The 23464-nt window shown below is 37.4% G+C and overlaps 1 protein-coding gene across 1 annotated transcript in view; it reads right to left on the reverse strand.

Annotated features, from left to right (window-relative positions):
* Nucleotides 1–14926: 14926 nt before the first annotated feature.
* SLC27A6 (solute carrier family 27 member 6) overlaps nucleotides 14927–23464 on the reverse strand; it is an 82412-nt gene continuing 73874 nt past the window's right edge. The window contains 2 exon segments of the mRNA XM_054589318.1: nucleotides 14927–15103; nucleotides 22903–23033. Coding sequence (XP_054445293.1) covers nucleotides 14927–15103; nucleotides 22903–23033 — 308 coding nt within the window.

The raw sequence follows: 23464 nt of genomic DNA on the forward strand, positions 1-23464 counted from the left end.
TAATTATAAATTGGATTTTATTTAACTGAAGAATATTCAGATTTGCCATTTTGTCCTGTATCATTTTAATTAAATTGTACTTTTCTAGAATGTCTAATATATAGTTAAAATCCCAGAAGGGGAAAAAATGGACAAAAGAAAAAGTTGAAGAGACAACAGCTAAGAATTTCCGAAAACTGACTGGACTTTGATCCATAGAGTCAAGAAATGCAAATTGCAAAATTTAATTTAGAGGCAAATAAAGGGGAAGATGGTTAAAGAAGCCACAAAAGTAGAAAAAGTAACAACAAATAGGCAGACTATATAGAGAGTAAGTAGCAAGATTTTAAGTTTTAACTCAAACACCATTGTTACTAGCTACTTTAAATGTAAATGTATTAAGAGCTAGGGCTGGGATTTTTCTGAATTTCTCAGATGCCTTCAAGCTCTTCTACCTCTGCCAGAGCTGCTTTTTCCCAGTTTACCCTAATTCTTAAAATGCAATTTTCCGAGCCCTAAAGCATTGTGGATTTCAAAGGGCAGCGGTAGGCTCTGGAGTGCAACTTTTGTCCCCATTTCCCCCAAATTCTTTCCATAGGGCTGCTCAGCTTCCCTGCCACCACTTCTGGGCTGACCAAAGACCGCTGGGCCAAACCAATCCCAGAGGAACACTTGTTTCTCTGTATTTCTGTCAACTCAATTGTCTGCATTTCTGTCTTCCAATTCAATAATTCTTTGTTACTTTGTTAGGATCCTGATCACTTCAAATAAGTTTTTTATAACATGCTTTATTCAGGTTTTCTAGTTGTTCTCAGTGGGAAGAGAGGTCTTAATAACTAGTAACTCCCTTCTTATTATTTTTTACATGCATGAGGGCTATCATTTTACTTTCTCATCTAGTTAAAATGGTTTCCTTATCTTTAAATTTATTAAACATAAGGGTTTTAATAAAAACTGCACACAAATCACATTACAAGTCAGAGAATCTCTGAAATCAATCATTAATACTGCATTCATTTTTTGTAAGCCAAGGATTTAATGGATTTATTGTATACATGGCCCCAGTGCCCAGTTCCATCAGTATTCAAATGAGCACAAGTTTTATGCAAGCAGTTTAACATCACCTTCCTTAGCTTAGCTCATTCTAAGGAAAAATATAATAATGATAAACATAATCTTAAGGATAAGGAGCACGTGGATTCCACATATCTATAATGTGGAAGACACAGAGAAATAGAAGGACAATGAAGCTGAAAGGAAGGCAAGAATAAAGGCAGATATGCACAAAAGACAAATTTCACCTCTCGAATTTTCTAGGATCTCCTATGGCTCTCTGAAGCTGTTCTAGAATATCTGACGGTTCTCCTAGCATGAAAATTACGTTGAACTGGGGGCTCATGTGACGATTTCTCCCATCTCAGTCTCATAGCTTTATGCTTGGCTATTCTTAATAATGAAAACAAGGCCGGATGGTATGGCCAGTTAACAGGCTGTAAGAGACGGCTACTAGAACTTAAGTGAGAGTTAGGCTGAAATAACTCAAAGGCTTTTGGTTTCTTGTCTTAGTGTGAATGGGAAATGCGTAGTCAGTTGGCAAGAGATGGGCTCAGTTACTTTATTTTAATACTTCAAGTTTTGCTTGATGTAGCTCTGTTTAGAAAGTACTTAAGGAGTAAGAAAAAATTTCCTGATAAAGACCAAGTCTCTGACGACTGTTGAAGAACGAATATGAATTAGCAAGGTAGAGAAGGGCATTGGGGAGAGTAATCAATGCAGGGAGATATTTAAGAGATGTATTTTAAGATCTTATCAATTGAGAAGGTAAGGAGTAATTTCTGCCTTTAATCCGACAAAAGTTTCTGACTTGAGTAACTGTATGAACGGACAATGGTGCAGTTTACTATGATCAGAAGAAATGCAGTAAGTTGAAATCCTGAGATACATCAATATTTAATAAATGAGTTGGAGAAGAGGCAAAGGACTTTGGGGTAAATAGAAGAGAACCCAGAGAAAATATTATCCTACAAGTCAAGAGATTTGAGAGTTTAAAGAAGTAAGTTCTCAAAGATGTCAAATAAGCCTGTGAATCTAAACAGGATATACTGAAAAGCCATTGGATTTAACAATATATTGATCATTAAGGACTTTTAGAGAGCAAGTTTGACATTATGATGGCATCAGAAATAAGATTTAAGTGAGTTAAGATGCAGAGGAAGTGGAAATAACAAGGACATAGCAGGCTTTCAAGAATCTGACCTATTCTGAGATGGAGTGGTAGTTATGAAAGGATACAAGTTTGGGGAAAGTTATTTTTTATTTTTGTTTTTCTGTTTTTTTCTTTTCCACCAGAAGTAGTAAACTTAGAGACTAAGAAAGACCCACGGGACTGGTAGGATAAATACAGGAGAAAAAATGTATAACTGATGGAGAAAATACCAATGAGAAAGAGAAGTCTTGACGGAAAGTAATGGGAGGCAGTTGGCCATAAAACAGGACATTTTTAACATCTGAGGGTTGGCAAAGGTGCTTAATGATGTTATGGGCATGCATGTATTTGTAGAACTATGCAAGATATATTGATTAGTTGTACTCTAAAAACTCAGTGGAATTTGATTTTAATATAAATGTTATAATTAAGAAAAATGAGACGATTTGTAATAGTCATCCACACAATGAAGACTCAGATAAGAAATTGTATTGCAAACAAATCCAAGAAGAAGATTTTAAAACAATCTTGTGTGCAAGACTATGTTTGAATGATGATTATGGACTGGAAAGGAGTTGCTGATAACACAAAGGCTATATTCTCATCAATATGTCTACCCTTAGACTTCAAAGACATGCCAGTGGTCAGGACAAGGTGAATATTTGAGATGACAGAAGACAAAGACTAAGATATTACTAAAAATATGATGCAAAATAAGAGCCGAGTAAAGGGTTTCGAAGCATTCACTATAATTCGTTGTACCTGGCAATCTTGTCCATTTGTACTAACCTTTGGGATTTAAATAGCAATTACTCATCCTTACTTGCCTGGTTTATATTTATTGTCACAGCATAATCTCCTGTTTAGTGTTTGTCACATTGTGATCCTAGATTTAGGCACATCTGGTTGAACACTAAAACTAAGAAACATCATGCTGGAGTTGAGTGAATGTGTCAAGTTAGGATACCTAAAAATAATTTTAAATCAGATTGCCATGTCCACTGGTGTTTGCCCTGGGCCACATGCAGCCAATGCATTTTGCTTTAATCTAATTTGACCTTGATATGTTTAATATTACATGCTCAGCTATTTAGACTACAGGAAATTAGCTAAGGCTGCACTCGACCTGATGATAAAAATCTGATCACAGGAAAAAAATGCCTGCGAGGCTCACAAAACCCTAGAAACGTTCTCAGTCTCCTAGTGGTTCCTAGGAGAAGAGTCAGTGCCCCAGAAAGAAGTTATTTAGAGCCACAAGTGATCAGGAAAGGTTCTATTAGAATTTTTTCCTTTTTAAAGGAGAGAAAAGGGGAAAAACAAGGAAAAAAAGTCAGATTAATTTCTCCTTTTCCTGTTAATTTGCTTTGCTTTCCTTCTTTTTCCTCCCCATCTTTCTTCCCATCTTGGAAAACTAACATATTTTGAGTATTGTTTATTGAATACAAAAATCAATTCCAAATGCTCTGTATGCAGGTTGAATTTAATACTTCTGCTCAATGATTCTCAAACTTTGGCATAAGAAACTCCTGGAAGGTTGGAAAGAACACAAACTGCCCCCAGAGTTTGTTTCAGTAGGTCTGGAGTGGAGTTGGAGATTTGCATTTCTCTCAAGTTCCTAGGTGATGCTGACACTGCTGGTCCAGGACCACACCGGGGAACCACTGCTTTCCTGCCTTGCGAAAGATAATTGCTCAAAACACGCTCTTCCTTGTGTGGTATCTGAGAAGCCCCGATTCCTTCTTCTCCCACCACATTGCTTCCCAGAATCAATGAAAGTTCAGGCCTGCATTGAAATCCCAGACCACTCCTGATTAATCATGGGGTTCAAGAGACTCTTTCTGATCCCCAAGGGGTTCTTGAGAGAATTAAGTAAGAACATACTAGGTTACATGGCTACCAAGGTGCCTGATGGAAAACCCAAAAGTCTGCTGATTACCAACATAATCCCCGTAGGAGCGATGAACAAGCGTACATGACAGCATCTCCCATTTGTGATGTGTGATCAACTTGGACTCCTGAGCAGGCCAGAAAGAACAGATCAGCAGTCACTGAAGCATTTCTTTCATATCTTCATATGACTGTGATTTTAACAACAATTAGCAATTTTACTGATTACTTAATAAAATTACCTAAACAATAAACCATAGTTCTAATTTAGTAGTTCTTAAATTTTTAGGTCCTTCTTTTGAGAAATCGAGGAAAACTATGGACACTTTTCCCAGGAAAATGCACATGATTTGTTGGGGGAGCAGTTAGAGATCTCCCAAGGGATCTCTATTCTCTGAATTCAGAACCTCTTGCTCTACGTGCTTCAGGTGGCTCCCTTCCTGATGAAAGTGCAGTTCACAACGTTACCATCTGAAGGGTTACTTCTGGGAGGATTTCAGAATCAGGACAGGGTGGACTCCTCTGGACCTGAGAGAGTCTCTGTCTTTACCTCAATTTTTGTCTGTCCCAGAACTTGGCATCTATATTAGTTTCAGCTGTTGTGACAAATTGCCACAAACTCTGTGACTTTAAACTTACTTACTATCTCATAGCTCTGGGGGTCAGAAATCCTAAACTCAGGGAGTTAGCAGAACTGCATTCCTTTGGAGGTTCAGGAGAGAATCTGTTTTCTTGCCTTTTCCAGAATCTAGAGAAGCCACTTTTTTTTTTTTTTTTGGCCTGTGGCACCTGCCTCCTTCCTGAAAGCCAGCAGCCTAACTTCTTCATATCTCTCTGCTTCCCTCTTCAAGACTCCGGCTTTCCTTTTTCCCTTTATAAGGGTTCCTGTTATTTCTTTGGGTCCACCTGGATAATCTAGGATGCCCTTCCCATCTCAATACCTTTAACTTATTATATATTGGTAAAGTCTCTACTGTATTTAAGGGAACAGAGTCACAGACTCTGTTCCCTTATGTGTGAGAGACATTAATCTGTCTACCACAACATCCATTTTATTATCATCTCTCTAACACTTAACACTAGCTCTTGGTTGATTATTATTAATTTTTACATCAGTCAAATAAAATTAATAATAACTATGCCTGTTAGGTAAGCACCTTAAACTTCTAACATTTGGTAGGACCCTAATAGTCACTCCGTGAATTGTAAAACACTTCTAAAATTAGATATTTATACCCACATGATAGTAATGCTGCTTCCAGTCCTCTAATGTAAAACTTGCACACTATGGAAACATGGTCAAATGATCCTATAATTTGGGACCAACTGAAAAAGGAAAAAGAACAAATTAGTTTGCCATAAAAGCAATAGAAAGACATAATTTCACAGAAATATTGTCAAAAATAAAGTGCTTTTTTTTTTTAGTTAACTCCATGTTCAGTATGAGTTTTCAAGATAATGCAATTTTAAGCTGAATTAATAGTAGTATAATATTTAGAAAATGAAATAACATCCATTCATTTCAAAAGAGTGTTTTTAAAGCATCTATATGCCAGGTACTGTGCTAGACAATGGAGATACTTTCCACTTTGTACTCTTACTGTGTCCTCATTTAACTAGGTTTGTATAACCTCGATAAAAAATGATTGCAGTTATAGAAAAAGGACTAACCTTTAAACTCAATAAAATCTTTGTACAGCAGTTCTTTTTATGAATTATTGTATCTGGTCATACAGATTTATTAGCAAAAAACTCATTTAAGATTATTTATTATCATCTAAGTCTAGGTCATGCAAAATAAGGCTTTAAACAAGCTTTTTTCGAATATCACCATCTGCAACATTTGAAATTTTTTTTCTTTTAATTTTGCTCATGGTCCTCCTGAACATTTCTCATGAACTTTAATCATTTATAGAATTTATATTCTATTATTATTTTTAACTAAACTTTTAATATATTGCAATTTCAAACTGTAATAGGGTAATGAAGGAAGTATTATAAAAAATTTTTACATGAATTATGTAGATAATACCCTAAATTATCTCAACCTTCTCCACAGATTCAAATCCCTTTTTCATTATTATATTTCAGATGCACACCTATTGTTAAAATCCTGAACTGATACATATGTATGCAGATGCTATTTGTGTTAAAAGTTTTATGACAAAGAAGTAATTCATTCATCTCCTACAGCAAAGTAAACATTGCAGAAGATGGGCAAACATGAGTGGTGACTGGTCAATGTATCAGGTCACAAACCCAGGTACACAGAAATGACAGCCGTCCTCAGTCACTTTCATCACTTTATGCTGGCATCTGCTGACTCATCTGTCATTCCATTAGCCCATCTGGTCTGCAGATCAGACCAGTGGCACATCAGTGGCAGCTGAGTCTTTGCCCTCCCCAATGTCAAAGGTTTTTGGTCCAGTTCTTCCGTTATTACAGCACCCCTCCAAAAGGCTTGGAAAAATACTTGGCTGTGCTCCCAAGCCCTGCTAGCGCGAGAAGAATTCTCTCAGGCTATCTCAGACCCTTTCTGCCTAGACACGAAACAGGCAATTCCTACCCACAAACTATGTGGGATACAGGGGTCTTTTAGGTCTTCCTGCCCCCCAGGGCTTTACTTGAACTGGTGTTCAGACCTCCCACCAGGTTTCTATTAGAGTTTCCATTGTTCTTCTCTTTCCTGGTATTTGGTCTCAGACATTAGCCAGGGCACAGAGCCCATTCTCTGGGAATCATACCAATACTAACCCTTTTGTATCTGCCCCCCACCCACCCTGCACTCTGGAAAACTTGAATATTATTTTCAGAAAGAATAAATAGTGGCTGTGATTGACTTCGCAGCATACATTTCTGAAGCTCAGAAGCTACGTATTGACCTCTTTGTTCCGTGTCCTGCTATAATTAACAGGCCAGCGTTGAGGTCAGGAATGCCCCTTGCCCTCGCCAGTCGAGAGGGGTGAAAGCGTGGTTCCTGGGATAACTAGGAGATGAATACAGTGCAGAGTCTCAGTCTCCAACTCATAAGGACAAGCAAAGGACAAAGATGAGAGAAGATATTTGGAGGGAAGCTCTTACTTATGTGAAAATTTTGAAATTAGATGAGTTGTGGGGGTGAAAAGAGCTCTACTTGAGAGGGAATAGCATTAAAGACTTAAATTCAGGCTAGAATAGAAACTCAGGTGAGAGAGGAAAAATTGCTAGGTAATTAGCCAGTTTTGAAATGTATGTGCAATTTTATTTACTCTAACTTTCTTGATATAAGTTAAATTTTAGATTTAAAAAAATGTTATGAGGAATGAAATGTGCTGGAAAAGAAAAGAATGCACTCACATTTTTACAGCCTGTTCTCTTCCAGTTACATGGTGCTTGCAAAATTTTACCTCAGGAAAAAGTAAAACAAACGAAACAGAGAAATTATCCTCATCATCCTCTCTCTTTTTTTATTGAAGAGTTTCAATTGTAAACATCAGATGCCTCCAAATAGTATGAGAGAGGGAGTTTTCTTTCTCTTTTTCTTAAGTTGGTATTTTTATACTGTTACTAACATAATACTGGTGTTTTTGCTAGAAAATTATCTTACTACAAAATTTCATTTGATCTAAATGTCTTTTCATGTTTTCATGTAACACACAATTAGGTTATAATAGCTTCAAGTATGTCCTTTTTTTGGATTTAAATAGGGTAGGAAATTATTTTAATGTGGATTATAAACAATGAACCATTCATAGACTTTTTTAAAAATTATATTTTATTGATTATGCTATTACAGTTGTCCTGATTTTTCCCCTTTTGCTTCCTTCCACCCAGCACCCTCCACTCCCTCAGGCAATCCCCTAACACTTGTTCATGTCCATGGGTCATGCATGTAAGCTCTTTGGCTACTCCCTTTGCTATGCTGTACTTTACATCCCCATGGCTATTCTGTAGCTATCTATTAGTACCTCTTAATCCCCTCACCTCTCACCCATTCTCCCACACCCTCCCCCATCTCTTTATCTTTAATCTTTGGCATTTTAATTATGATGTGTCTTGGGGTGGACCTCTTTGCATCCATCTTGTTTGGGACTCTCTGTGATTCCTGGACTTGCATGTTTATTTCCTTTACCAAATTAGGGAAGTTTTCTTTCATTATTTTTTCCAATAGATTTCCAATTACTGGCTCTTTCTCTTGTCCTTCTGGCACACTTGTCATGTGAATGTTGCATTGCTTAACGTTGTCGCACAGACTAAACTATCCTCATTTTTTGGGGATTCTTTTTTCTTCTTACTGCTCTGATGGGTTGTTTTTTGCTTCCTTATGTTCCAAATCATTGATTTGATTCTTGGCTTCATCCACTGCACTGTTGTTTCCCTGTAACTTGTTCTTTATTTCAACTAGTGTATCCTTCGTTTCTGACTGGATCTTTTTTATGATGTTAAGGTCCTCACTAAGTTCCTTCAACATCCTGATAACCAATGTTTTGAACTCTGCATCTGATAGATTGCTTATCTCCATTTCATTTAGCTCTTTTTCTGGAATTTGATCTGTTCTTTCATTTGGGCCATGTTTCTTTGTCTCCTTGTTTTGGCAGCCTCCCTGTGTTTGATTTTATGTATTCGGTAGAGCTGCTTTCACTCTGTGTCTTGGTAGTAGGTGTCCTGTAGGGTCAAGTGGCACAGCCTCCCCTATCACCCATGTGGGCTGAGTACACCCTCCTCTTGTAGTTGAGACTTGGTTGCTGTTGGCAGGTCAATGGGAGGCATTTACCCAGGCCAGTCAGCTGCAAGGATTGGCTGTGACCACTTACCACCGACCTCAATCCTCCGTGGAGGATCAGCTGTGCAGGGGTAGGGTGGTGATGCTCGACTGTGGTCTGTAGCTGTCTACTGCGTGTGCTCGCCCTGGGGTTTCCCAGGTGGTGCAGGCCAAGATTAGCTCCTCCACCTGTGTTTTGCCTTGGGCCACCTTTCCTGAGCTATAAAGCAATCTGAGATGGCTGCTACTTGTGCTGGGCTTGGGGATTCCCAGGCAAAACCAAGCTGTGAATCTAGGCTGGCTACTGCTAGTGCCAGGCCTGGGGCTCACTGAAGTCAGCTGCTGCTTGTTTCAGAAGACTTAGGAAGTTGCACAGTATGAGCCAAGAAGCCATTCATATGGAAATGCAGTTTGGGTGGGCCCGTAAATTTTGTGGGGTGGAGTCTAGGGATCTCCATGGCAGGTAAAACAGTGTTAACCAGGTTGATGGAGTCTCAGCTATGGTACCAGCCTGCTGACTCTGTGAAGGGAGGGCTCAGAAAAGGGACAATGGCCTCTACTTGCTCTGATGCCAAACACTTCAGCCTCTCCCATTATGCCACCGGTGTCCTTTAAGCTGCCACCCAGGTGCTGGAGCTCAGAGGAAGTGAGTCTGAGTAGATGAGTACATGTGAGGGTTCTTTAAGAGGGACTGCTTGGGGATTTAGAAGTTTCTTCCAGTGACTCAATCCCTGCTGGATTTTGTAGCCAGAAGTTGTGGGGACTTAGCTTCCTGGCACTGGAAACCTGGGCCGGGGGGCCTGGTATAGGGCTGGGACTCCTCGCTGTTGAGATATCCTGAATTTTTATCTACTATATGTGGGTATGGAACCAGTCTGTTCCACGTCTGTGTCCCTTCTACCATTCTGGATGGATGTAGTATCTTTAATTCTGTAGTTGTCAGACTTCCATTCAACTCGATTTCTGATGGCTCTGAGTGATGGTTGTTCTATATTTTAGTTGTAAATTTGATGTGGTTATGAGAAGAGTAAAGCCATGTCTGCCTACACTGCCACCTTGACTGGAAGTCCCTAACTGACATTTAATCTATGTACACTATTTGACTCAAATCCTTCTAGAGACAGAAGCATAGCTGTATGATTACCGCCTGTGTACTCTGTCATATTTCAACAGTGAGATGAAAGGGTCAAATTACTATAGGAAGCTGTTATTCCCTTAGTCCGCAGCCTCTAACTAGAGACAATTGGTTCTCTAGGCCAGAGTGCATAACAATCATTTGCACAGCTTTTAATATTCAGATTCTCAGGTGCTACCCAGCTCCACTCACTCAGAAACTCTGGATGTAAGACCTGGGAACTTGCATTTTTAACAACTCTCCCAGGATTCTGAACTCTGGCTGTGTATTATATTTGGGTTTTTATTCTCATTCTTTAACTGTCCATGCTACCCAGATGTTCCTCTGGGCCCTTGTGGAACCCAGATATGTGAATACCAAATTCCCTATAAACTCTCAATGTCTTATCAAACCCATCCTTCCAATAATTGCCTTATTGGAAACCTGGCTCTCTCTAAAGGGAACCATTTTCCGTTTGGTCCACTGAAGTAGAGGCTGTAAACTCTGATACACCCCAAATATTGCGGTGAAGAGGTTGTGCTCCTGCACCTCACGGTCCCTTCTCTATTTTGCTTTGTTGTCCTCTGATCTAGCTTTAACATCCTCATAGCTTGGTGTCTCCACCTCAACCTCTGAAGACTACAAGGGACTTACAGCTTTCTTCTCTTTCCAATTTACATTATCAGTCAATATCACTCTCCAACTGAATTCTCAGTTTTTCTCCACTATAACTTTTCCATGACTTCCCAATCTTGCATCCCTTACCCACACCACTACATTCAGCTGTTGGCTCTCCTCATACTTACTTGAGAATATACAAGTCATCAGATGGGAACTCCATCACTCTCATAGCACTCAAGCCATGTAATGCATATGCCAACTATTTTCATTTTTCTTGCCATGGAATGAATGTCCCTTTAATGATCAAAAGCCACTCTTATTATGTATGTCTGGAACTTATGTTCTCTTCCCACCTTAAGAATTGTTCCTGATTTTTCCCTTTTCTCTTTTGCATTTAACCTCCCCTCTCTACTACATTATTTTTTCCTCAGCATGTAAATATGCTTTCTTATTTTCCATACTTAAAAATACTTACCTTTCCTAGAACTAGATAAGATGCTTTTAAAGTTTGCAGGGAAAAAGAAACAGGCAAAAATATCTAAGATAACTGTGAAAAAAGGAAGAGCCATGAGGTAAAAACATATGATAAACCCTCAACAATTAAAAACAGTGTTACTGGTTCATAAGTAGACAGATACACCAATGGAAAATGATCAGAAGGTTAAAACAAAGATAAAAATTTAGTGTACAGTAAAAGTGACACCAACAGGACAAAGGTAAATTTTTAAATGAACAGTTTTCAGGTAACAAGATTATGACCCAGAAAAGATAAATATTACACACTACATGAAATATTTTAATGTAAATAACCCCCATAAAAACACTCAAAGAAAATATAAACCCATTTCTTTATAATATCAAAGAAGCCAAAGCCTTTCCATCTTAACTCAAAATTCACAAACCAAAAGGAAAGATAAAAATATTTAATTACAAAAATGAGGGATAGAAGGAAAGGAAAGGTAAGGAAAGGAAAAAAGGAAGGAAGGGACAGAGAAACAAGATGGAGAGAAGGGGGAGGAGAGGCGAGAGAGAGAGAGAGAGAGAGAGAGAGAGAGAGAGAGGAGGAGGAGGGAAGAGAAGAAAAAATTCTACTTCAGAGAAAACTACAAATAACAAGTGAAAAAGCAGGGGAGGGAATATCTACAACTCACATCACAGATAAGGGATAATTTCTTAAATAAAGGACTCTTATAGAAGGTAAGTAACCAAAAAAATAGGCAATGGCAATAAGCACAAACAGGTCAGGGAAAATAATTCAAGTGTATAAAAATGCCCAATTTTATTCATAATAAGAGAAACACATACTGAAAGTACACTTAACATCTACTTTTCACTTATCAGATTGGTAAAATTCAAAAGTTTCACAACAGTTGGCAAGGAAATAGGGAAGCAGGCCCTCATATCTTGCTGATAGGAATGTAAAATTATTTAACCCCACAAAAATCAATTTAGCAATATCTATCTACAGTATAAAAACATGGCCCAGCCATCTCATCTCTAGGAATTTACTTAACTGATGCACATTTACAGAAGGAATGTTTACAAGGTCATTGATTTGGGCACTGTCTCTAGTAACACAATTTTGGAAGTAACCAAAGAATGCATTAATAGGTGGCTGCTTAAAATGTGATATATGCATCAAAAACTACTATAAAAATAAGAAAGCTCTCCATATACTAATTTGGAAAGGTCTTCCCTATATATTATTAAATGGAAAGCTTCAGGTACAGAATAACATTTTCTATGCTTAAAATGGGCACAGAAGTAAGAAAATGTATTCATATTTACTGTATTTTCATAAAGAAAGATTGCAAGTTTTTATAGGAATTGAATAAAATAAATTGTTTCTCAAGGATGGGTGACAGTCAGGATGCAGCCAAGACTAATCAATGTATCTTTTCACTTTGTCTTTTCATCTTGCTTTATTTCAGTAAAGGTGGTCTACTGAAAACAAAATATAAATAAAATATTTGCATTCTCTCTTGACTCCACATACTTCTCAAGGTCTTTATTTCTCTGTTCCTGTTTAGTGCAAAATTTCATAAGAGATTTATCTCCACTTCCTCACTTATCATTCACTCTTCAACTTATTTTAATCTCTCTTGCTGCCTCCCACCAGTCAAAAACTACTCTTGCTGACATCTATTTTAACAAACCCAGGTAATACTTTCTTTCTAGCATTACCTTCATAGATCAGCCGGTATCATTCTACACTATTGACTCTTCCCTTGATAGGTCTGCGATGCTGTAGTGCTCATTTACCTCCTACTTCTCTGACCACCTGTGTTTCCCTTCCTACCTGAGCTCTAACTGCAGCTTTCCTCACACATTGGTCCTAGGCTCCCTGGGCTCAACATGGGTCATCTTTCATTCTGCTACCAGGTGGTCTCCTCTAACTTCTCACCTCTGAGTATCATACTTACGTGACAATCCCCAAAATCTCTAACTCAGCCCACCCACCAAATTACATATTCACAGCTTCACATATATACTTGGCTATCTGTGGATATTTCAGCATTAACCTGGACGAAACAGAGCTAATTCCCACTATTCTCACCACCCAAATACTTATTGTTCCCCAGTTACCTTCATTTCAGTAAATAAAAATCACTATTCACCTAGTTGTTTACATAGAAACCTAGGAGGAAATTCACTCCCTTTCTCATAACTCCTTATTCAATGTATCATTAAATCCAGTCAATTATACGTAGAGACTATATCTTGAATCTGTATACTTTTCTTTTATCACCGCTCCAATTTTAATCTCTTGCCTGCACCACAACAATAGTGTATCAGTCAGTGTTCTCCAAAGAAACAGAATCAATTAGATATGAATATATGTAGATATAGATATATACAGATTTATATCACGTATCTATCTTTAAAGGAATTGACTCATACGATCGTAAGGACTGACAAGTTCGAAATCTCTAGGGCAGGTTGGTAGGCTGGAAACTTAAGCAGGATTTCTGCATTACAGTCTTGGGGCAGAATTCTTTCTCTATGAAATTTGTTTTTGCTCTTAAGGCCACCTCCTGATTAGATGAAGCCAACCCATAAACTTAATCACATCTATGAAATATGTTCACACCTACAGTAGTGCTTGCCCAAACAACTACATACCATAGCCTACCAAAGTTGACACAAAACCATAAAACTCACCAAAACATGTAGTTCTAACTAGTTTATTTGCATGTTTGCCTCATTTCCCAATCTGATTCCCACATAGCAATTGGTGTAATCTTTCTAATAGTGTCTCTTCCATGATTAAACTATTTCCATTGTTTCTCATTGCATTTGAAATAAAGTCCAAACACTTTGCCTACAAGTTCATCTTCTGGTCATTTGCTCCTCTGCATTTACTGTGCTCAAGCCACGGGGAGTACTAGCCTCTGTTCTGTTCATCCAACATGCCAAACTCTTTCTTTTACTAGGGCCTCTGCATATATTTCTCAGATGTGTGATACATATTTGCTAATGAATAAATAATAAATAATCCCCTCCTACGGGAGATAGCTTACTGTGTTAAGAGAGTCATGTGTATGGTTCCAGCCTGATGTAAACACTGGAGGCTGGTGCTTCCAGATTGAAATAAATACAATTGTGCTCATTACACTGTCCTTGAAATACATTCCCAGCTAGCCACTCACAGGCCTGTCACACTCAAAGCTCTTTCTGCCTCTGATCTTGGTGTTAATACCTGTTATATCCTAGTCTATTCTTTCCATGTAGTAGTGGTTTCTATAGCTCTGCTGGATTTTATTGTGCATTTGATCCCATTTATATACTTGAAAAATTTCGAAATCTTTTGGGCTTATCAGTTCTCCTGCTTTGTAGTTTCATAGTTTTATATTTCTTCTACCATTTTAATGTAAGTTTAAGATAAGGGAGATAGGAGTGCATGCATTTAGTCAGTCAGTTTCCTTTGACTAGAAGCTTATAATTAAAAACATCAGAACAGAACCTCAGAACACATATTAATGAAGATGATTTTATTGAATTATAGAACAGGGCACATGAAAATTAAATATTTCAATAAAATTTAACCATGTATTCAAAACTAGAAACTTTAAATATTAAAAGATACATTTTTATTATGTATCTAAACATTACCCACTAATTTATTATTTAAAAGTTTTTTGATTAAGGCAAATACTTAGTTATGCACTGAATCCCCAAATAGGTAAAAAGGATAATCAATTAAAGTTTGTTATTAAAACAAATTAAAGTTCTTAATTAAAGAAAAGCTGTCACATAATAAGAAAATACAGCACGTGCTTAGTGAACACCAGCATCTTTCCTCCATTTCATACCGAGAGCTATGTATCTCCCTTACTCTCCGGAGGAAGCATATGAAAATGCCATAGACAAAAAAATCTTAAAGTCTGATCTCACGTAGCAGTATTTGATCATAAAGCTCTTTGGTTAATGGAACATAAGCTTTTTTCAAGTTGTCCATGAAGTAAAGTAGATCAGAAATTTTCAATGGACTAAATCCTTCTTTCATCAACTGGAACTTCTTTGGTTCGAATGTCTCTGTCATTTCCATCTTTTCCTACAAAGCAATTACCAAGATCAGTGGAATGATTTAATATTATTCATAATATATAAGTAACATATTTAACAATATAGACTGTAATATTGTTATAACATTTTTATACATAATGGCCATCTCTATGTACTACTAGTAATTTAACATCAGAAATAAAAAAATGCCATCTAGAATACTTAAATCTTTAGGTTGATTTACCTGTGAACTTCATTCAACATATAAAAATTATGAGCATAGTCAATAACTGACTACAACTGATTACAAGTATGTCTAAGAAACGTTATTTCTTCAATTCAGTGTAATATAAAATTATGTACCAAGAATGTTATTAGACACCAAGAAGATAAAATAATGTAAAAGATAGCAAACTATTCCATAAGGCAGAATACTTTATGAACTAGAGGGAGTAAAGAATGATCTGAAACTTGAGTTTCCAAGCTTTGCACTGAGGTGCATGTGGTACCTCAGTGAATTTCCAGGTTCTCCATGGAATATTTAAAATTTTCAAAATAAACCCAGTGACATCTGTCAGTTACCACTTGCAAACTACTAGCTCAGTATTACTTTGTGTTAAATTCTTATCAATGATGTCATATTTTTGCAAATCAGAGTTTTCAGTGGAGCTATGATAAAAGGCAAATCCAGCCCCAAATCAATGTGAAGATGGAGTTAGGCTGGCCCTGTTCAGGTGATCTGATTCCAAGGTTTGAAGAGTTGCGTAATACTCAACTTATGCATCTTTAGCACTGTGTTTATTTGAAAATGAAATAAAAACATATTTCTTTCCATTTATATGCATTATTTTTTCAAATGGCAAGTAATTTGTTAAACTTGTACTTAGTAATATGTTTTGACCTAACCACTGAATAAATGAATGGTTAGGTATTTATTTTTTGGCCGAAGAGTATCATAAAATAACTACTGAGACACTAAAGATGCCATGAATCTAGAAAGTTGAAGTCTCTGCTTTAAAAGATCTAAAAGAGATAAGAATGGACTCTCTGTAGCAGTTTCAAGCACAGAGATTAACCTTGTTTTAAATTAGATTGCATGTGTTGGTCCATGTAAAGTTCTATGAGTAAGTTGGTCATTTTTATTTATCCTTTTAGAGTAATTCTAGAGTCAATTTCGCTTTGAAATTCCTTCCCTGATCCCATCCCTTCTCACCCCTCGCCTACCCAACAATATCATCACAGAATTAGATATGACTGTGTAGAAACACCTATCTTTTTAATTTTATTTTTATTTCTCAATTACAGTTTATATTCAATATCATTTTATATTATTTTCAGGTGTACAGTATAGTGGTTAGACAATCTTATACTTTACAAAGTTGGACCCCCAATATTTTAAGTACCCACCTAACATCATACATAGTTATTATAGTATTATTGACTGTATTCCCTATGCTGTACTTTACTTCCCTGTGACTATTTTGTAACTACCAATTTATACTTCTTAATCCTGTCATCTTTTTCAGCCAGCTTCCTAACACCCCTCCCCTCTTGCAACCCATCCGTCTGATCTCTGGATCTATGAGTCTGTTTCTATTTTGTTTGTTTGCTTATTTTGCTCTTTACATTCACCATATAAGCGAAATCCTATGGTATTTGTCTTTCTCTGTCTGACATATTTCTCCTACGCTCATTGCAGTGCTATTTACAATAGCCAAGAAATGGAAGCAATCCAAGTGCCCATCAATAAATGAGTAGATAAAAAAGCAATGGTACACATATACAATGGAATATTACTCAGCCATAAAAAGAATAAATCTTACCATTTACAACAACATGTATGAATCTAGAAGGTATCATGCTAATGAAATACATATTCTTTTTCTTTTTTTTTTTTTAGAAAATTAGAAGCTCACTGTACTTTTACAATTTGATGTTCTTTCTTAAAATAGTATGCAAGGTAAATTCCCCCAGGTTAGGTAATTTTCATCAAAACAGCACTTTTTAATGGTGTCATGTCATCTAATTATAATATTTTAACTAACCTCCCTATTATTCTTGAATTTAGAACATAAGAATTTTTACTTCTATAAGTGATACTTTGATGGTATATTTATACAATGGAATACTATTTGGTCATGAAAAAGAAGAAAGTTTAACCCTTTGCGACAGCATGGATGGACATTTAACCCATGGACAGCATGGACGTGGAGAATATTATGCTAAGATAAATAAGCTGTTAGAGAAAGAAAAATGCCATATTAATTCCACTCATTTGTGGAATCTAATGTACAAACTGAACTAACAAGCAAAATAGAGACAGATTCACAGAGAACAGCGGACAGCTTGGGTTGAGGGATTGGGCGATGGCAGAATCAAGCAAAAAAAAGAGCGAGCTCATGGACACAGACAACAGTGTGGTGACTGCGAGGGAGAGGGGTGGGTGGAGGTGGAAGAGAGCATATAGGAGGATAAATGAAAATGGAAAAAATACAATAAAAAATTAAAAAATATTTGAACATCTTTCTACATAACATTTGCACATCTTTGATTATTTCCTAAGGATAAATTCCTGGAAATAAAATTACTAAGTCAAAATATATGCAAGTTGTAAGAGTCTAATCACATATTTACCAAATTGTTTCCTAGAAAGGCTGTAACAATTTGTGTTTCCACAAGCAGAATGAAAGGACCAATTTAATTCATTCCTAGCCATACCAAATAATAAAATATTAAAATATTTTTTGTAAATTTATTGGCAAGTGAATCCTTTAAAAATTTGAGCTAAACAGGTTTTTAATAAGATAGTCATTTTATTCATTTTATGAAAAGTAACTTATTTTTTTGCTTCTATCAGATCATAACTCATTTATTAAACAAATATGTTGACTGCCAACTAAGTGTCATGCATTCTGCTAACTGTAGCAAATACTGTTATAAACATAACAGTCATGTCCCAAGTGCTTTTAGGTGTTTTACGATGCTAAAATATTTTCTAAATTTGTATAAGACTAATTTAGTCTTATGCCAAAATATTTCCTCTGCTTAATAACAGTGAATTTTAAGTAGCCCTAAGGGTAAATGCTTAAAATATTATTTTATTCTTCAACTTCTTACTCAGTTAAAATACACTGTTCCTTGTAGTGACCCCCAACCTTTTTGGCACCAGGGACCAAGGTTTCATGGAAGACAATTTTTCCTCGGAGCAGGGTAGGGGGCAGGGGGAAGTTCTGCGATGATTCAAGTGCATTACATTTATTGTGCACTTTATTTCTATTACATTGGAATATATAATGAAATAATTATACAACTCATCATAATGCAGAAGCAGTGGGAGCCCTGAGCGTTTTTTCCTGCAACTAGATGGTCCCATCTGGGGGAGATGGAAGACAGTGACACCCTAAGTCTGTTGCTTATGTCCAACCTACTCCATAATCTTGTTTTGGTTGCTGTCACTGCAGAAAACCCTGCTTCACAAAAATAGGATGTTGGAAATGGAAGTAGGCTTTTCAGTCTTTTGTGGCAAACTCAGGATACTCTGCCTCGACTTTAATCCAGAACGTATGGAGATTTGAAGCTGTCTCAAACATACTTTCAAGGCCACCATCATTTGTGATCTCAAGCAGTTGATCCTCTTCTAACACGGACAAATCCGATTCCCCTGGCTTATTCACAAATGGGTCATGGATCCATTCCTTCCATGTTCAGGGGTCTTTTGTGGTTGGGAAGTAATGCTCAGGCTCTTCTGAAAGTTGAGACAGGTGATCATGCACCAGCCAGGTGCAGGAGAAAGAAGGCCCTGGCTCAGTCTCTTTCAAAATCTCTGTTAATGTTTGAAACGTCAAAAACCCCAATGTTCACTCATCACCCCCATGATTTCAGTTTGACTTTGGATGCAGCCACTTTATCTGCCAACTTGAACACAGTGTCATTCCCCGAAGTGGCAGATTGAGTTTGTTGAGCAGGTTGAATATCTCACACAAATAGGCAAGGTTTGTGACCCATTCTGTGTCACTGAAAAGTGCTGCCAGTGGTGACTTTTTCTAAAAGAAATCTCTCGAACAACTCTTGTAACTCAAAAACTCTGGCCAGTGATGTACCTTTAAAAAGGCACCTCACTTCTGTGTATAAGAGAAGACGAGTGTGCGTTGCGTCCATCTCCTCACAGAACTGCGTTAACAGATGTGAGTTAAGGGCCTGTAGCTCAATGCAGATGATCATTTTAATCACATCCTGCAAAATGTTGTAAAGTTCAGGTGACATTTTTCGGCTAGCCAGCATTTCTCTATGGACAGCACAGTGTGTAGACTCACATTCAGAAGCGACCTCTCTGACCCGAGTGGTGAAACCAGAAAGCCATCCCGTGAGGGCAGCCTCTCCGCCTGTGCACACACTGACAACAATGACCAGTTCAGTTTTCCTGATATGTAATCAGTCAAAGACTTGAATACTTTTGCAGCTGTGGTGCTGGTTGGCAACAAAAGTGCATATAATATATCTTCATGCACATCTTCCTGAAAAATATATTGCAGAAAAACAAGCATTGTTGCCTTGTTGTCAACATCGGAGGACTCATCAACCTGGATTGCGTACCATGGTGTCTCATTAATCCTCTCTAACAATTGTGCCTCAATATCCTCTGCTATTCCATCAATTAATCTAGTTATGGTGCTGGCTGAATGAGGACATGGGCTACCTTTTGAATTACAGCCTCTCCTAAAAGTTCACGACGAATGTCCTTAGTAGCAGGCAGGATCAACTCTTCATCAATAATAAAGGGTTTCTTAGCTTAAGCAATGCGGTTAGCCACTAAGAATGATGCTCTCAGCGCAGACACATTTGATGAAGTAAGTGGTGGCCTTCAATAACTGCTTCTGTGCTTCGTGTTCATGTCCTTTTTCTCTTGAAAAACTTCAAAGTTTGTCTTTTAATGCAGAGTGCTTGGTCTCCATGTGGTGAAGCAGTTTTGAAGGTTTCATGGCTTTGTTGGATAACTGGTTGCCACACATTATACAAAGCGGGCTTGGAGAATGTGAATCACCTATTGCAGTGAACCTGTAATTTAAGTAGGATTCTTGATATTTTCTTTTAAATTCAACTTTCTGTTTGCTGGCAGTCTTAAATCTTCTGCTGTCTCATCATTGGGTCTTTTCCCTTTTTCAAAGAAGCTCTCCAGTGATGTTTGTTTTTCACTCATTTTGGCTAGGGCTAGCATGTGGGCTTACCAAACTGTGACCGAGACAAGTGTGCAGTGTGGGAAAGACGCGTGGATGGAAATGGTAAATAAAATATTTGGTGGGCCGTGCGCGGACTAAAATTAGTGTCAGATCTGACTTAAGGCCTGCCACCAGATGCAGCTGTACAATTGAAGTACAATCAATTCACTTTCCACTAGAAAGCCTGCCACTAGATGCAGCTTAATTGTCACTTGCCACTCACTGAAAGGGTTTTGACATGAGTCTGCACGCAACTGATTTATTACGGTCTCTGTGCAGTCAAACCTCTCTGCTGATGATCATCTGTATTTGCAGCCGCTCCCCAGCACTAGCATCGCTGCCTCAGCTCCACCTCAGATCATCAGGCATTAGATTCTCATAAGGAGCACGCAACCTAGACCCCTCGCATGTGTAGTTCACAGTAGGGTCAGCGCTCCTATAAGAATCTAACGCTGCTGCTGATCTGACAGGAGGCAGAGCTCAGGCTGTAATGTGAGTGATGGGGAGCAGCTGCAAATACAGAGGAAGGTTTGCTCACTTGCCTGCTGCTCACTTCCTTCTGTGTGGCCTGGTTCCTAACAGGCCATGGATGGGTACCAGTCTGCGGCCTGGGGGTTGGGGAGCCCTAGTTTCTTGGGTGGGTGAGGGAGAGGCAGGAGGGAGCCGGGTGTGGTTATAAAAGGACAATGTGAAGTATCCTTGTGGTGTTGAAATCATTCATATCTGGACTGTGGTCACTGATGCATAAAGCTACACAGCTCATAAAAGTGTACAGAACTTAATACTGATGGGGTTAAGAACACGCCTCCCCCAGATGTGTCACTTAGGCATGTGAATTATTTTCAAGGCAGTTGAGATGCTGAAGGCTCACAGACTTTTAACTCTTCCTTAAAGAATTTAAATTTGGGGCCTTGCTCATAGTAAATTATTGCTAGAAATAACATTTTATGGCTTAGCTATATGGCAGGCAAACTTCTACCTACTGAACACCTGCTCTTCTTATTGTCCTGTAAACGACCTTTCTTTTGTGAATTCACAGTGCGACTTATTTATCTCATCTTTAGCTCAGAATGCCATACTCAGCTCAGATGTAATTCATCTTAACTTTCTGTCTCTAGAGCTCTTGTGTATGGGGGTCTCTGACTCTCTCAGGTATGTGGGGTTCCCATATGCATGTATGTAATTAAATTTGGTTATTTTTCTTTGTTAAAAAAGATTTTATTTATTTTTAGAGAGAGGGGAAGGCAGGAAGAAAGAGAGGGAGAGAAACATCAATGTGTGGTTGCCTCTCACGTGTCCCCTACTGGGGACCTTGCCTGCAACTCAGGCATGTGCCCCAACTGGGAATCGAACCAGTGACCCTTTGGTTCGCAGGCCAGCACTACTTTTTTTTTTATTAATCTGTCTCATGCCAACTTAATTATTAGACCAGTTGGAGGAGCCTAGGATAGAGGAAAACTCCCAGAAATACACACACACCAGTACAAGTAAAACAGAGGAAAGTTTAAAAAAATGGGCAAATTGTATCAATGTCAATATCATAGGTATAATAGTTTTGAAAAGTGTTACCATTGGAGGAAGCCAAGGACAGGGTATACAGGCTCTGTATTATTTCTTACAACTGCTGTGAATCCACACTTATCTAAATTTTTTTCAATTAAAAATGTGTTTCTTTTGCTTCATATTTATTTACCTTTAGTGTTTCAGATGATTGTTATGAAAATAATCTGAGATGATGTATGGAAAAGTTCTTACAACAAAAACATTATGTAAATAAAATATGTGTTTCTGGCAGTTCAGATGATGTGTATCGCATTGGCCAAGCAATGACTTGGCTATGAGAATTGCCCAGCAAATGCTTTCAAAATAAACATGACAACATCTATTGCTCTATTAGAAATCTAATAGCAGTATGACAAATATACCTGGATAAACTGTGATTGGATGTTAAGAGATGATGAGTGCTAGCTTTGGGAAATTACATTTGAAGAACCGTGTTAAATAAATGAATGGCTGAAGAAATGAGCAAGCAAAGTTACCAGTATCCGAGTAAATTTGTTCTATTTTTACTGTGTATTAGTCTAATAATCTAACAAGAGAGAGAGTCCACCTTTCAAAACAAATTTAAGACTTCTCCAAAATATAAAATCCTAAAATCCTGAGGACAAAAACTAAAAGCAAAATTGTTTACAGCCAATGGCTTTTAGGTTCTGGACACATCCCACAGACACCTTGATGTCAGCTTGGTGGAACTTAATTTTAGGCACATAGTACACATATCTCCATGAGGCCTGTGTAAGGTATGGTTTTGGCTTGCCACCATTGCTGGGACCATCATTTTTGCTCTGGGGTCTTGAGTGGAGAGGAAGACAGCAAATCAAATTAGGACAAAGACAAAAACATCTTAGCATTTCATCATGCTCCATCTTCTTTACTTAGGTTTCAAATATGGCATAAATTAGCATTCCAAGGCTTTTCATTGCTCTTGAAATTCTCTAATATAAATAAAATGCACATATTAGCTAAAGGATAAAATATTATTTTGTAATTAAACCATCTCCTGGATTCTTGGTTTTAAATTTGATGGATAAGTAAAATTACTTTAATTCTTAAAATTCAGACACAAAATTACCTAAATTCTTAAAAATCGTGGGCAGGCATAAGCTGGTAGAAGTGTTACAACGTGTTCATAAACTTTTTCCAAGTCTAAAGATTTATTTGGTTTTAAAATAATAGAGGCCATTCCTGCTTTCCCTTCATAATCTGAAAAAAAAAAGTTTGAAATAGAGTCTATTTTACAATAACCAGGTGAATTTTTAAAATAATCCTGTCAATTATATACCAATTGCTATAAAGGGAAACATTAAGCTATTGTAGTAAAGACAACGCAACAGGAGGGTAAATAAGTGGGTCCTTCCCTGAGCATGTGATTAACTCTCTAGAAATAATTTGGCAACAGGGAAGAGCAGAGTCTATCCTTAATTGCCTGCCCTACAAAAATGAAACAGATGGAATGGAAAACACTGTTAGTGACCCATAATTTTCATCTTACCACCATTAGTATAAAATATGAAGAGGAACAATTTATTGAAAGACAAATATATTTCAGGGAAATGTCCATAATATGCATCAATGTAAAAAAATAAAGGGCATATTTTTAAGGTCAGAACTAGAGACCGGTATTTTCATAACTA

Source organism: Pteronotus mesoamericanus, unplaced genomic scaffold (genome assembly GCF_021234165.1).
Source record: "Pteronotus mesoamericanus isolate MK-2021 breed Mesoamerican mustached bat unplaced genomic scaffold, CSHL_Meso_final scaffold_167, whole genome shotgun sequence".
NCBI lineage: Eukaryota > Metazoa > Chordata > Mammalia > Chiroptera > Mormoopidae > Pteronotus > Pteronotus mesoamericanus.